Genomic DNA, 15,329 nt, shown 5'->3' with positions numbered 1-15,329 from the left:
TCCTCCATTCTTAATTGCGATCAGTAAGCTTATTTTGAATACAAAATGACTATTCAATGCACTTCTGTAAAAACATCAAATCATCATGATCAAACGCACCGTTTGCGTTTTCATATCTTTGTATAATATCGAAGTGTATATCTTTGTGTTACAATCTGTTCAGATATTATCAGATTAAATATCTTCATAATCACGATACTGATTGATCCTATTATTGATTTATTAACACGTATATTACGTCATACGTATTTTTAGTTTGTATCTATATGTTTATCACTACATCTCTTTCACGTAAGTTTAAAACAAGACATAATCAAGTATCATAACATATAACTTATTATACTCATCAGTATGTACACATATTATTTAATATACAAGCATATCCCAATGAAAATGTACTTATTTCCTATGACAAATGACATCTGCCGCATATGGAAATCTACAATTAACCGCAGATAAGTTTAAAGTCCTATCTGAGTTTAATTACTGACGCGACGTTACTCCTGAAGACTGAGTTCGAACGTCTCGTGTGTCTCTTTCTAACTACACCCTTCAAATCAAAACACAGCAGCAGTTACCAATATTGTTATTCGTCAGAAATAGGTGTGACGGATTAGGCTCCGGAATCTATCCATAAAATGTTCTAAGTTCTAACACATTCTGTTTACCTAATAGTGGCTAATATTGGAGACAACTGAACTGACTTTGAATCGTCATAGTCAAAGTCAAAGTATCGATTTTCAAACAAGGAGTCTTTTACAGGGTCACATTAGCTATTTTTTGTCTTGAAAATATGTAACTTCGCAAAATCAATGCTGCGCATGAAGTTATATACAACTCCTCTAACTCTACGTCGAATTGGAACTTATGACTTTGAAACTATGGCACTATCTTCTACAGTCTTCATCAACCCATTAATGTTCCATTACTGGGCACAATATGTCTTTTTTAGAACTTTCAGGCGTGTCGGTTTTCGCACGAAGTTTTCCTTTGCCGTTTAACATTTCCATTATGCACATAACATGAAAAATTTGAGGTGTACGCCTGGAATTCGGATCTCGCAGCCCTCGATTGAGGGAGCGTGTTTCTAACCACTAGGCTATCAATTACAGTACTCTTCTTTTATGGGGTTATATGGTTCCTATCCCGGGTATGGGTTCAAAAAGTGGGAGAGTCTTGGAACATACTTCAATCTACTCCTGCTGCTATGGGTTAATGGCAAAAACGTAAAGAATATTTCCAAACTCATAAGGCTTTCGATTAAACAACTGCTATTCAGTGACAAGCGACGGCGCAATGTGCCCCAGCACTGAACACAAATACACAATTGAAATTGAAATTCAAACAACCCCAGCGAATACGATCGGAGCACATGCGAATTAGCCAGTTCGTTCTCACATACACGCCCGGGGGTGTAATATTTTTCACCCCAATATTGGAGCAGCGAAAATAAGCCGGGCAGAGCTCACGTTTTCGCCCCTTTGTCCGAGTACTGCACAATACGTGTTCGTTATTTTTTTTAATAAACCGGCTCTGTAGGTCGGCTTCGATGGCCGCCAGCGCCGTACCCCCGAATCACACAGTTAATTATTGACACATCCGTTTTTTCCGCTCTCCGCTCCAAAGCCATTGTGGTCGCCTAATATTATTCCCTTTGTGCACGAAACTGGCTATTTCCTTACCTTTGTGCAACTTTCGGCACCGGATTCGAACCGTTTTGTTCCATTTTCAATAACGCCCCGTTGGATTATTCTGAAATTATTGGTTATTAATTTCCTTCTGTCAATCTAAACGGTAAATAAGGAAATTACTTGACTGTTTTAGAACCCTATGCCGTTATTTGAAAGCCATCACAAATCTTAGACGGGTAATCAAACTGTTTTCGTTTTCACGAAAATATGTAGGTAGGTACTTTCGAAAATTGCATTTGTCAAGTAACTGTCAGTTTCAACAAAATTGCATTTGTCAAGTAACTGTCAGTTTCAACAAATTGCATTTGTCAAGTAACTGTCAGTTTTAACTTCTTTTTAAAGTACTTACATGAGTCTGACCGATGAATTTTTTTGTCTATGGATTGAGTGGATCAATTCACTTTCTTATTATTCAATTTTATCAAAATCCAAAATCTTCTGAAAAGCTCATTTTACAGTACATTTTAACTTCAGCGACACTCGTTATCTTTATCTATACATTCTTCCTGATTTATTCCTTATTCGTTCTCGTTTTTATTCGTTCCAACCCCGATACACAATACTTAATTAAGTACGCAACGTGACAATAAAATAGTCACAAAAGAATAATGCTTATTGTACCTAACAGACTTCATAATTAGTGTTCAGAAGATCTAGTTGGTTAACAGTATTCTATCTCTTAAGGTGTTAGCAGACTAGCTGCTTTTAGTATCGGCAATTCGCGTTTTCGCGATTATTTTGATGTTGTACCACGTTTTGGCGATTTTTTGCGTTTGAGCTAGATACCAAAATCTGGCGTTTTCGGATGCATTATTACTGTTTGGCTTTTTTTGCATTCAGTCGCTCATTTGATATATTTCTGCCTAATAACAGCAGTTTTAAACGCTGCTGTTTTCTGGTGTGAAGGGTGTGGTAAGATAGACGTACTTATGGGGCAGCCCAGCTTAGTCCTCAGGTAGGAATCTTATCTTATATATCGGGTTGGTTACAAATGTCCATGTGCTGGAGTAGCCACTTACCATCAAGTGAACTGCATGCTCGTTTCCTACTGTTATATTATAAAAAAACGTCCTTAAATAGCTACGATATCATACGAATAGGTCAAACTTGTGCGGGATTAAATTTAGCTCTTTGCTTCGCGCATCTAACTCCTGTAAAGCAGCCAACGTCCGTCGTACCTACAAGAAATTATCCAATTTCGATCTTGGATCTAGGGACCAAGTTAAAACGCCTCGAAAAAAGAATGGCTGCTTTATCACACTCTTCAACCCCGAACACAGCGGCCTTTAAATACAGCTATTTAGTTATTATTTTATTAGTGAGGTCCTCTCACGATAAAATAGAGTGTTTAGGTATTTTTAATAAATGACGATACTGAAAGTAGCACGTCTGCAGAGACCCTTATAAGACCGACATTATTCACTTTGCAATCTTCATATTATGACTTATGAGATAATCTAAAGAAGGATTAATCCTTTCAGAGCGGAAGCATCAGAGATTCATGCGAGCCGAGCTGCCTTTATGTGACATAATGTACAAAGATTCTGTTCCAGCTTTTCATAAATCTAGACATCTAATTTTCAAATACCTACGTTGCCATATCCGCATAGCCTTGTTTGCTTACCAAGAGTTCGTTTATTACGATTGCGATTTTTTTGTGACGATTATTATCTGTTTGTGTTTTACAAACCATATTTTGTACAACTGACTTACGCCCGTTGTTAATAATCAATCTATCCAATGTTTTACTTCCCAAAGACAGACATTGGACAATGTCTTCATACTAGCCAATGTGAAATTTCGTTTCCGAAATATAACCAACTCCATATAGAAGATGGGTTCTTCCTGAACGTCTTAAGAAACCATTAAATTCTTGTTATTCCATTATTAATACACAGTCGAATATAGGCGTATCTCATACATTACAAAGGCACCTTCTACTAGAAAGGTGTTCTGGAATATGCTATAGCTGCAATGTTTGCCATTGTCATTGTCATTAGCAACTTCATAGGCAGACTACTTCTTCGATAGCCAAGTCCCTATCATTGTAAGTCGCCAATATAAGTGACTGCGTATATATTTTTTATGCACCCACAGATATACCTTACATTCATAATATGGACTTATAATTAAATTTCGTACAAAGGTATTGCTTATTCCTAACTAAATTTCTTCCGGTAGACCCGTAAAAGGAAATACGTTAATAGATGGGGGTAAAAATAAGACAAATAAATAGGACATAAAAATATAATATGGAATTGTTATATATAGGTAAGTAGGTATTTAAAAAATTAATAGGACAGCATTGAAGGTCTTAAAATCTTTTGTGATTCGACTCCGGCGGCTCGACCGCCACATCTATTTCTGTCTAATAACAGCAGTGTTAGGCGCTGCTGTGTTCCGTTTTGAAGGGTGAGGTAAGGGAGACATACTTTTCCGATGCGTTCTAGCTTAGTCCTCTGGGGTAGCGGCGAATCTGTGGCCGACTTCAGGTAGCCATATCTTATCCGATCTAGAGTTGATTACAGATGTCCAAGGGCGGCAGGAGCCACTTACCGACAGGTGGACTGCATGCTCGTCTGCTACTCCTATATTTAAAAAAAGATAATATACACATATATTAATATATGTATGTTTAATATTTGGATACAAAGCCAAGTATACGTGTCTGCGTATACGAGTCGTAATCTGTACTATACTAGAATAGGTATTTGTTAATTCTTCGGCTCAACTCAAAACCAGCCAAAGCGCAGATCTGACATGATTGGCAGCGATTCGCGGCTAGAGACAATGCTTTGTGGTACCACCGATTTGTATGAGCGTCACATTACACCAGCGCTTTGATTCGCACGTCCATTCATCGGGACAGTTATGGCTGTAGCCTTTGAGACACCGCCTTGCCTTTATAATCGGATTTATATATCGCATATCGTTTCTTAAGCTCGATAAAAAAATACTCCGAATCTAATTAGATGCTGTATGGGACAATCGTCTTTTAAATATAAAACTGAAAAGAAGACAAAAGAGGGAACGAAAAGGAATAGAAGATGTGGTGTAAGAAAAATATGGTTTGACGTTTTTATGAGCATGTTCATACGAGTTAAAATATGAAAAATATATGTAGGTAGGTCCGTAAGCTTAACGTTTTAAGTCCCTGGTAGGCTTGTTATTGCCAGAGGCTTACACATAAGCGCCGCTTACATCTTAGTACTTTAGATGGGATCCCGTATATGTGATCGGCTTCAAGTAGAATCCATGTTCTATATAGAGCCGGTAACAGGTGTCCATGTACACCCGTGACCACTTCACTAATAGATAAACAGCATGCTCGATCGCTAATTCAATCTTATAAAAAAACTAGCTGACCCGGCAAGCGTTGTATTGCCATATAAATAAAAAAATGTTAAGGGTGAACAACCCTTATCACTTAGGGGTATGAAAAATAGATAGTAGCCGATTCTCAGACCTACTGAATATGCATATATAATTTGGTGAAAATCGGTAAAGCCGTTTCGGAGGAGTACGGTAACAAACATTGTGACACGAGAATTAGAGATAGAACATGAAACACTATTTTTACCAAAACCACAATATCAACACAAAATAAACGAAATACGACCTTCACAAACGCATAAACCGGGTTTCCAAAAATGTATATCGGTTAACAATCGTAAATGACAAACAACAACGCCAGAACGAACAAACCTATAAATGTCGTCGAAGCGCCACAAGGAACACGGGGGCAATATTTTTTAAACACGAAATACGAATCTCTAATTTCCGTGCTTAATAAACGTTATCGGAAACCGATCCCGTGAAAGCAGAGATGCTAAAACTACGAAAACGAAAAACGGTTTTGCACAACATACAAATTGTTAGGAGTTGCCCAAATAAAATATTTAGCACCTGCAATTGTAAAAAGCAGTCATATTTAAGATTTGAAACTAAATGCGAACCTGGGGTTCTAATCACGGGCACAAAATTTTATGCGTATCAAATTTGATTAGCACTCGCTTAAACGATGAATCAATTATTGTGAAGAAAACTTCATGCTTAAAGTTCCAAAAATAAGTATTTTTTATCCATCCATAGTAGCCTTTAAGAGTCCACTGCTGGACCTATGTCGGAGAGGCCTATGCCTCCAAATCTGCGCCACTCCGACCGGTCTTGAGCCGTCTGAATGCAGTTTTTTATCTTATCAGTGATAACTAAGGATTTCTTCCTTCTGTCATTTTGAAAGTATAGCCTAGAAGGCGGTAAAGACAATTTAATTGCTTACTTAGCAGTTTTAATATTTTCGTTTCCTAGTCATTGAGTCCTACTTGAATACTTTTCAAAACTTCACACAAGTTTTAATACGGAACCCTAAAAATCACTGTCAAAATCATCTATTTGCACATTGTTTTACTTTACGTTTGTTTTCTTTTTATTGAAACCTGGGAGAATGATACTAGAAAGTTTGAGAACCACTGGTCTAAAGGGATAAAATACTATTCGTATTCGTGTTGAGCGCGATGCCGAACAACCCTTTATCAAGATCGGGGGTTGTTGGTGACGTCGCGGACGCTCCGCACTTCGCATTTCATTACCACAAAAATTATTCAATTACCTGCGATAACACGCGAGCTGCGACCACCGACACGAGTCTTGGTACTTGTGAGGGTGGTAATATTTTGAAGGTGGTAGAACTCTTTGTGGTTCGACTCCGACGGCACCACCGCCACACCTACACACCGCTACACCTATTTCTACCTAATAACAGGAGTGTTAGGCGCTACTGTGTTCCGTTCTGAAGGGTGTGGTAAGGGATACATACTTTTCCCAGGCGTTCCAGCTTAATCCTCAGGGGGAGCGGCGCATCTGAGGCCGACCTCAGGTAGGAATATCTAATCCTATCTGGGGTTGGCGGCAGTAGCCACTTACCATCAGGTGGACTGCACGCTCGTCTGCTACTCCTATATTATAAAAATAAAAAAAATCATCTCTATACGATTCCTTATTAGATGCATTCATCATCAACTTATATTAGGGTGGTAATGTCCTCTCTGCAACATTCCACTTTATTTCATCATGAACTTTTTTCTCAGTGCTTATAAAAGCGGTATCTCCGCTCTGTAAGATTCCAATTTAGATACTTGAATCATCGATTTATTTCAGCCTGTGTTGACCAGGGATCTCTTCTCAGAGTGAGGAGGGTTCAGGTCATCCACCAAGCGTCAAGGAACATTAAGGACCTTTGGTCTATAAACTCACAGACATGTAATTGTCCCCACAATGTTTTCAAGAACAACGATGACAACCTGAGGACACACGTTGCTATTTTATTTGAAGTTCAGTACAGTCTTCATAAAATAGTCAATACGATTTTTAAACGCATTACTACGATCTTTATTTCTTATATCATTACTGTTACAAATAAATAATTCATGCAGGGACGCATATAAAATAAGGACCCAAGAAAATAATTAATAAGACTCTCTGACGTACGTTGCGTTCTATTTTAGTTCTAAGTATAACATTTATGCCGTAGAGCCAATAGAAATAATTAATATATTTTATTACAATAGTCTATGTTATTGTATACCTAAAGAAAACTACAGGATGAAATAAATACCTTTTCCAGTCAGACTAAATAAGTACGTCGGTTTTGTTTTCAAATTCCGTTTCATTCAGAGATATCTCTTTTAAAAATTATTTAGGTACAGCCATTTAATTCACGCGGGACACCGTCAAAGATTCATTTGTGAGGGGAAATAATAAACAGTAACAAAGCACTTTTCATAATTGAAACGCGGATAAAGCTTCAGGCTGGTATTCGGTAACTTCTCATGCCTAGCTAAACCCCCGTCTAATGGAAATGACAAGACTAATGTAACAACTGAAAACATTCCGTTGGACGAATCTAACAAAGCATTCATTTTCTGATGGCGGTAATCTCGCCGAAGGGCAGCATTGTTCGTGATTTTCTCTGCGGGATTTTTTTTTTCTTGTCGCAAAAAAATAAAAATACTGAACAGTATTGTCGACGCCGACGCTCGCGCCGTGATCGCGCAAAAAGGAGCCCCTGGATGACAACGAAATGACGGCAGCGTCCGCGGGTGGCCTCCCCCTCCCCCTTGTAAAAATGTCGCCTGGGGAGGGGCGGCGTGCCTACGACAAGACGGCATTTTTACAAAACGCCACCGAACCGAAAAATCCTATACACCAGCACCGTATCGGCATAAAGTGTGCCATGTCGCAACGAATCAAGGCGTACAACCCTGTGACGCTCCTCTGACTTTTTAAACCCGGACTAGTGTTTGCTATAAATCGATAAGTATATACCATACGCGATAAGAGCAGAGGGTACGAATTGCACGGATTTTACAGTTCTTTGTGTTGACAAGCCGTGGGGAGGGGCGTTTAGCGGTTTCCGTTGACTGTTTTGGGAAATATCAAATTTTGATTTTCACTCGGCGTTCGTCAAAGTCACGGCTTCGAGAGCGATGATCGATGTTTTTCTCTGAACTCCACAAATGGTATTGATTGAATATGTATGGCCAGTCTAAAGGAACGGAAGATTCCCATTGTGTCGCTAATTGTTTTTCTAACGTCTTCATTCTTGTAAAGAGTATTTTCGCAGCTACTAAATGTTCTTGCATCAAAGTTATTCTTACCTAACTGAAGTTGTAACGTATTATATATTTAACATCAGTATCAAAAATATGTAAACATACCTATTGTATGTTGGTATTGTTGATCCTTATGTCTAATTTTATATGAAATCAAATTTGCATTTGATTTTAAGATTTAAACCCAAACATACACTCATGACTGAATTTTGAATAGCTCGTCCCACCCTTGATCTAGGAACAACAATCGACACTTTTTATATATATATGTAATGTGGGAGTAGTCGACGAGCATCCAGTCCACCTGATGGTTATTGGCTACTGCCGCCCATTGACATCTGTAATCAACCCCAGATAGGATTAAATTCCTACCAGAGGTCGGCCACAAATGCGCAGCTACCCCTGAGGACTAAGTTGGAACACCTCGGAAAAGTATGTAACTTCAAACCATAACACAGCAACGCTTAACGCTGCTGTTATTAGATAGAAATACCTAGGTGTGGCGGTGGTGCCGCCGGAGTCCACAAGGGTTCTAACACCTTTGAACCTATCTGCCTACCACCACTTATAGCAACAACAGAAAAGGTACATATTTAACCATATAGGTAGGTATCTACTCATACACAGTCATATACAACATGTAACAGTGGTTCTTGTGGTCGCGTTAAACTCACGTAGATACTGCCAACTCAATAGATTTGCCATGCCGTAGTTGATTCCTTACTTTTAAGGTCATTATCAACCCATTACTGTCCCAATGCTGGAGAGAAGATCAAGCCGTAGTCTACTGCGCTTGCCACGTGCGCCTTGATAGATTTCATACAATTAGATACAATTGATAACTTATTATTAATAAATATTTTTTCGCTCAGTACCTACCTAAGAATTAAGACGCTTTCTACACCCACAGGCCCACACTAGGTACATAGTCACACACACATAAACAAATACACAAACATCCAGCAATAAACATAATATCTAAATTCATCATTTAGGCATCTATCTGACCAAGGATCGAATCTGGGAGCCTCCGTGCGTCATACCGGGATGGTGACCGCTCCGACAATCGGATCGTCATTATAAAACTTATGGCAGTTTCTCAAAAATACCAAAAATTGTACTTCTATTTATACTTTTATATAATAGTCTTATTTCTTTTACAGATCGTATTATAGTCCGGCAACTTGCTGAATCAATGGCAAAAGAAAACCATGTAACTGGCCTTGAGAGTCCTCTGAAGAAGATGCAAAACCTGACCACTGCCACGACACCTGAAAAACTCTTTAATAGACCTGTTTTTGGTAAGTTATTTACATAGATAAGTATAGTTATCTCACTACCTTGTAATTGAAGGAAGCCATTAAATGGCTTAAACGGCTGACAATTCTGTCAGCCATTTAATGGCTGTCATAGTGTAATTTAGGCGGAACAATGCCGACATACGCAGTTAAGTGGTGCAAAAACACGAAATCGAAGAAAAAGTGCGAAGAAATATCGTTTCATTCGTATATGATCTGAAAACTATTTTTTTTAATATTTTTCAAATACAAAAATAGATGACAGTGACAATTTTAATTGTCATAACATAAAATTTCTTGTTAGGAGTGCGTAATCTTTACTAATCTAGTTGTTTATTTTAAAATATTTAAATGTTATGTCGCGTCCGAACGCTTATCAAACCATAAAGTAATAATACTTGTAATATCCTGTTAGAAATACCTATATTCAAATTATTTAATTATAGTATCTATTATTTAAATTAATTATTTATTTTGTGTTATTTTCAGGATGTGTTATTTTTATAATAATAAGTGTACATTTATATTATCACTTTTTAAAATATAACACTGAAGATGGAAAGTACTTAAATGATAAATCCGCATGGTATGACAACTCCAACATCAATAACTAATTATATGTACCACTATGTAAAATTGTATATTTATTACCCTTTAAAAGATGCAAATTTGGACACGTATGGAGTTTCTTGCGCCGCTTCTGCTCCATAGCGAAACACCTTCCGAAGCGGTGGTAGTTTGTTGACTTTCAAAAAGTATTCTATATGAATCAATTTTGAATAAATGAGATTTGAATTTGAAACAGACATTCAGTACATCCAACGGTAAGTGGTCACTGTCACCCAGGGTAGTTCCATAATTATATAATAAGAGTTCTACCTGAAGCCGATCACTGATGGGAGATGTATAGCCACTTCTGTGGACTAACTTCCTTATTTCGTCGCTTAAATTCTAACACCGCGGATCTCAAAATTACCGTCTTTTCAGGAGAACTAAAAATAAATGTCTCATTTAGTTAATGAATTAATTTAGATAATGAAACAACATTGACTTACGCGTAGATTTCACAGGGCATTTCGCCGAGCCACTATACGATACGTCTTTTAATTCTCTGTCGATTGATATGCGTAACTCAAAATGATATGTTTTTGAGTTGCGGCGTTAGAACTTAAGCGACGATATGTAAGTTTTGTATAAGTAAGTCCTGCGTAACAATCAAACAATCCTAAAGAACGATGTCGACGGAACCAGTACACTTACCATGAGTTTTTACGTTTTGACAAATATGACTGTTTTGGTATTTGTTTACGTATTTGCCCATACAATTTCCAATCACCGCCCCTAGCGGATTGTGTCAGAAATTGGAAATTGTATGGGCCAATATGTAAACAAATACCAAAACAGTCATATTTGTCAAAACTTAAAACTCATGGTACGGGGACAGGCAAACGAAAGCTCATTTCGCTAAACGCTTTAGCAAACGTAATCTCGTAAGCTCGGCGTCTGAATGAAAGGGCCGAGCTTTATCGCGTCAAAATCTCGCGCTCAAACAAGTCCAAGTAACGTTTTGAAAAGCTCAAAACGTAGCTCGTAGGCGCGGCGATGTCTCGCACGAATGCCTCACCATATTCAAATTATCAGAGCTGTCGATCAGCGCGAACAAAACGGTATATCCTATTATAAGAGCTCGCTGCTTGCGTTAAATTAGTTGTACGTATTACTACGTATGTATTACAACTCGGTCTTTGTGTATGCGCATCTGTTCGTCCGATTGTATGGAATCGGAATTGGATTTCGAGGGTTTTTTCTAAGTGCACTAAACGTCGGCTCGGTACGCGTTCGGTTATCTTTGTGATCTCGGTAGCTTTGGGAAATAATTAGTTTGTGCTCCGTTGCGCTTGCGTTTTGTGTATTATCGGTCTGATTTACAATTATGAAATATGAAGCAAAATAAATTACAATTATAGTTGTTAGGCTCCTAATAGTGGCTATTCGTATTGAACAAAAAAAGAAAATAGAATAAAATTTAATAAATTTGCTGACGAAAAGTTTTCTTTTTAGGTATATGATGACACGGGTTGTTGAGTTGTTGATGATGCTTGTGCTAACTATCAAATTATGTACCTAAGTATTTAGTTTTCTTTCAAGTAAGTAATCTTGCGGAACTATATCGCACCCTCAGTAATATAAGGGACTAACTCAAAATTTTTGTTAACCGGGATTTTAAATGATATGGGCATAAAATGAAATTCTCTAACAGTTAGCGCGATCTTTGATTGCGATTTCCCGAAAATCTACTTTTTTGGATTGTGCCCCTATATTACTGAGGGTGCGACATGGTTATATAGCCATAACCACATGCTATAACTCTATATCTACCTCTGGACACAAACAAGACAGAACACTGCTTTAGTTTTGCCTAATTTCAGCCTATTTCAATGGCATCAGTCGAGCTGTAGTGTAAACGCCCCTATAGTTACCATACAATTCCTAATATTTCAGCATATGATCCCTTACCAATAGGTGAACATTTTCAGGAAAACAAAACCTTTTAAGAATAGACTGTAAAACATTTAAATATGGAATATTTCGCGTTGTATAGTGTACAATTACATTAAAAGTTGGTGCTTAAATTTTGCTTATACCTATGTAAATAAGCATTACTCGAGGGTACCTTATTAATTAGACATGATAAAATTAAATGGTTCATTGACTCTGTATGCACTTTACACCGGAGTGAAATTAACAGACATCAATTGCGGTGTGTCGACCGACACATAACAAGTGTCGGGACATAATAAATAAATTAATTTGTATCGACACGACACGAAATCGCGACACTCACGCCTGTGTGCACCGTGACCGCGTCGGCCGGACAGGTGTGTGCGTGTGTGTGTTACGGAGCTTCGGCCAATCATCACCTTTCGTGTGAAATGTGGGCGTGGCCTAACACCCGCTATGCGTCAACCATGCGATCGATTAGCGCCACCGGAGACAGACATGTTGACATTTTTTTCTGTTTTTTCAACGGTCTTTCAACGTATGTACTCCTAGGATCTTGTTAAGTAACAATAAACCTATCATCATCATCATCACCCCATTATTGTCCCACTGCTGCGCACAGATCTCTTCTCAGATTGAGAAGGTTTAGGCCATAGTCTACCGCGCTGGCCAAGTGCGTATTGGTAGACTTCACATAACTGTGAGATTTATTTTTATAAATCTCTCAGGTGTGCAGGTTTCCTCACGATGTTTTCCTTCGCCGTTTAAGCAAGTGATAATAATTATCACTTAATTATTATTATTGGTAATACTTAATTATTAAATTCTAATACGCACATTATTTTAAAAAATCAGCCTGAGATTTGAACCTCGGGCCCCTCGATCGAGAGACCGAGTTTCTTAACCACTAGGCTATCACTGCTATTACACCTATAACAATAGACCTATACCTACATCTTTCAATAATGCTACGTCGTTATTTCTAAAGTTCTCATTTGAAAAACATCTAAGTAACAGTAATAGACGTCGAAATTACCTATGTTAAGAACTATTACTTGCGTATTAGAAAATCACAAAATCTAAATCTACACTGTGCCTGAACGCGCGCTTATATTGAAGTGCGATGCGTGCAATGGAACTGTTAATTTAAAAAGTAAAATTTCAATCAAATAGGCCGTTACTGGTTGTGTATAATCGCTGCGTTGGCTACGTTTAAAATAATAAAAAGCTTGTAGTAAATGCGATCAAAAATAACCAAGATAATCCATCTACGTCCACTAAAATATAACTATTAACTAAATATAAATATAAAACTTATTATAATTCATTATTTTTTGCCCTTTGCTTTAACATTGTAATACTTTGTCTATTAACAATGTTCTAATGTTGTGTAAAAGTATTCTTATTTCTTCTTGTCATAGAGAAAGTTTCAAATAAAATAGGTATATTTTTGACTTACCTAAGTATTTCTTGATTCAAACTATTGTTGTTGCTGAACAAATATTATTTTGCTAACTTCTATTACAATCTACTATTAAGTTTAAGATACAACATTAACGCCCTTAAAACTATTGTAAATTAAAGTTATTATCATCATCGACCCATTATTATCCCACTCCTCTCAGAGTGAGAAGGATTAGGCCATAGTCCACCGCACTGGCCAAGTGCGTATTGGTAGACTTCACATACCTTTTAAGATTTTTTTTAATATATCTCTCAGGTGTGCAGGTTTCCTTACGATGTTTAAGCAAGTGATCATTAATTTCTAATACCTACGCACATAATTTTTGAAACATCAGAGGTGTGTGCCTGAAATTTGAAAGTCGGATCCCTCGCAAGTTTCTTAACCACCTCCTCTTAAAATCCTCCTTAATATGCCACTTAAGAGAGAAGCCAATCAACGGGTCCACAGAGATTATTTACTAAGTAGTCTCATCAGACTAAATATTCTTGATAATGTGCAGTTTGAATACCTACCTATTTTATAGTTTAAACTCACTGAGGAACGGCTTATATCTATATCGTGGTAACTGTTAGTGTAAATACCTATAAGATATTATGCATTTTCAGTCGTAATTGTTTATTTTCCACAAAACCGGCATTACTTTCCCTCTCTATTGTATCCGCTATTACTCTTAAACCATCAAATGCTTAGAGAGCAGTTCAGTTCGAGTGTTCCCCGCGTAGAGTATTGCGTTCCCATTACAATGGGCCGGCAAACCTTAAAAAGTGAAAACGTGACATTTCCCCATACATTTAGGCACCTAAACCGTTCGCAAACAACATTGAGAGTTGTGCGAGTAAATGAACGGGGGGAAGGTCCTAAACAAAAGGTGCGAGCCCCCACCCCCGGCCACATCGACCCGACCCCGGGTGGAGGTGGCCGGGTGACAACACTAAGGCAATAGATGGGAACGTCTCGCTCTGTAAAATAAATAAAGGATGCATTTCTTTTTACAGACGCCGACAGGAACAGTAACAAATTTCCACTTATAATAAGCGATTCAGTTGCAAAGAACGCAACAATCTCAGCTTTATTTATCTTTTTTTATTACCATTATGAATTAATATATCTTCTCATGTTCCTATTATTATTTTATATAACATCTCATTTGTTACACAAATAACAGTAATCAAATCTAACTTCAGTATTTTCCATGACATCTGATAAAAACAAACTTACAGTAAGTACAACGCAGTCATGTAAACATCTTCGGAGATATTATTAAACCCAAGTCTTTTTCCTCGATTTAGCCATTTACAATGACTTCTAGAAATTCTTTATTTTCATATACGTTACATTATGAAGAACCCCTGGGCAAATTCTTACTCTTCTATACCCTCTGGTTTAGCTTTGTATATTTTTAAGTGTCATAGTTGTGTTTATTATATCTAAATAATCATTTTCAACAATACGACATTATGCTATTGCACGACCTTTTGTCGGGTACAATAGATTGTCCTGACATACTGTCAAGTATTTCGTTCCGAGTGCCACCCTACCGCACACGGCACACGGCCCTTCTTGACGTTTGTCAGGCAAAGACAAGGTATGCTGCAAACTCTGCTCTTCGTCGCGCGGCCCGCACATATAATAAATATTACTCGAATCTGGATATCTTCCATTTATCCAAGAACAAATGCAAAAATGAAATAAAAAAGTTACACTATAACGTTAACTAGATACACCCCTTCTTATGTATACTATTAAAAAATGCATATACACA

At 37.5% G+C, this 15,329-nt stretch overlaps 1 protein-coding gene across 1 annotated transcript in view; it reads left to right on the top strand.

The window, feature by feature from the left end:
* Positions 1 to 15,329, top strand: part of LOC140746472 (Fanconi anemia group J protein) — an 80,293-nt gene that overhangs the window by 32,754 nt on the left and 32,210 nt on the right. The window contains 1 exon segment of the mRNA XM_073078625.1: positions 9,466 to 9,603. Coding sequence (XP_072934726.1) covers positions 9,466 to 9,603 — 138 coding nt within the window.

The sequence above is a fragment of the Epargyreus clarus genome, unplaced genomic scaffold, assembly GCF_041222505.1.
Source record: "Epargyreus clarus isolate Ecla_fem2 unplaced genomic scaffold, WU_Ecla_fem_2.2 ptg000012l, whole genome shotgun sequence".
Taxonomy (NCBI): Eukaryota; Metazoa; Arthropoda; class Insecta; order Lepidoptera; family Hesperiidae; genus Epargyreus; species Epargyreus clarus.
This window is presented reverse-complemented; position numbering and strand designations above follow the sequence as displayed.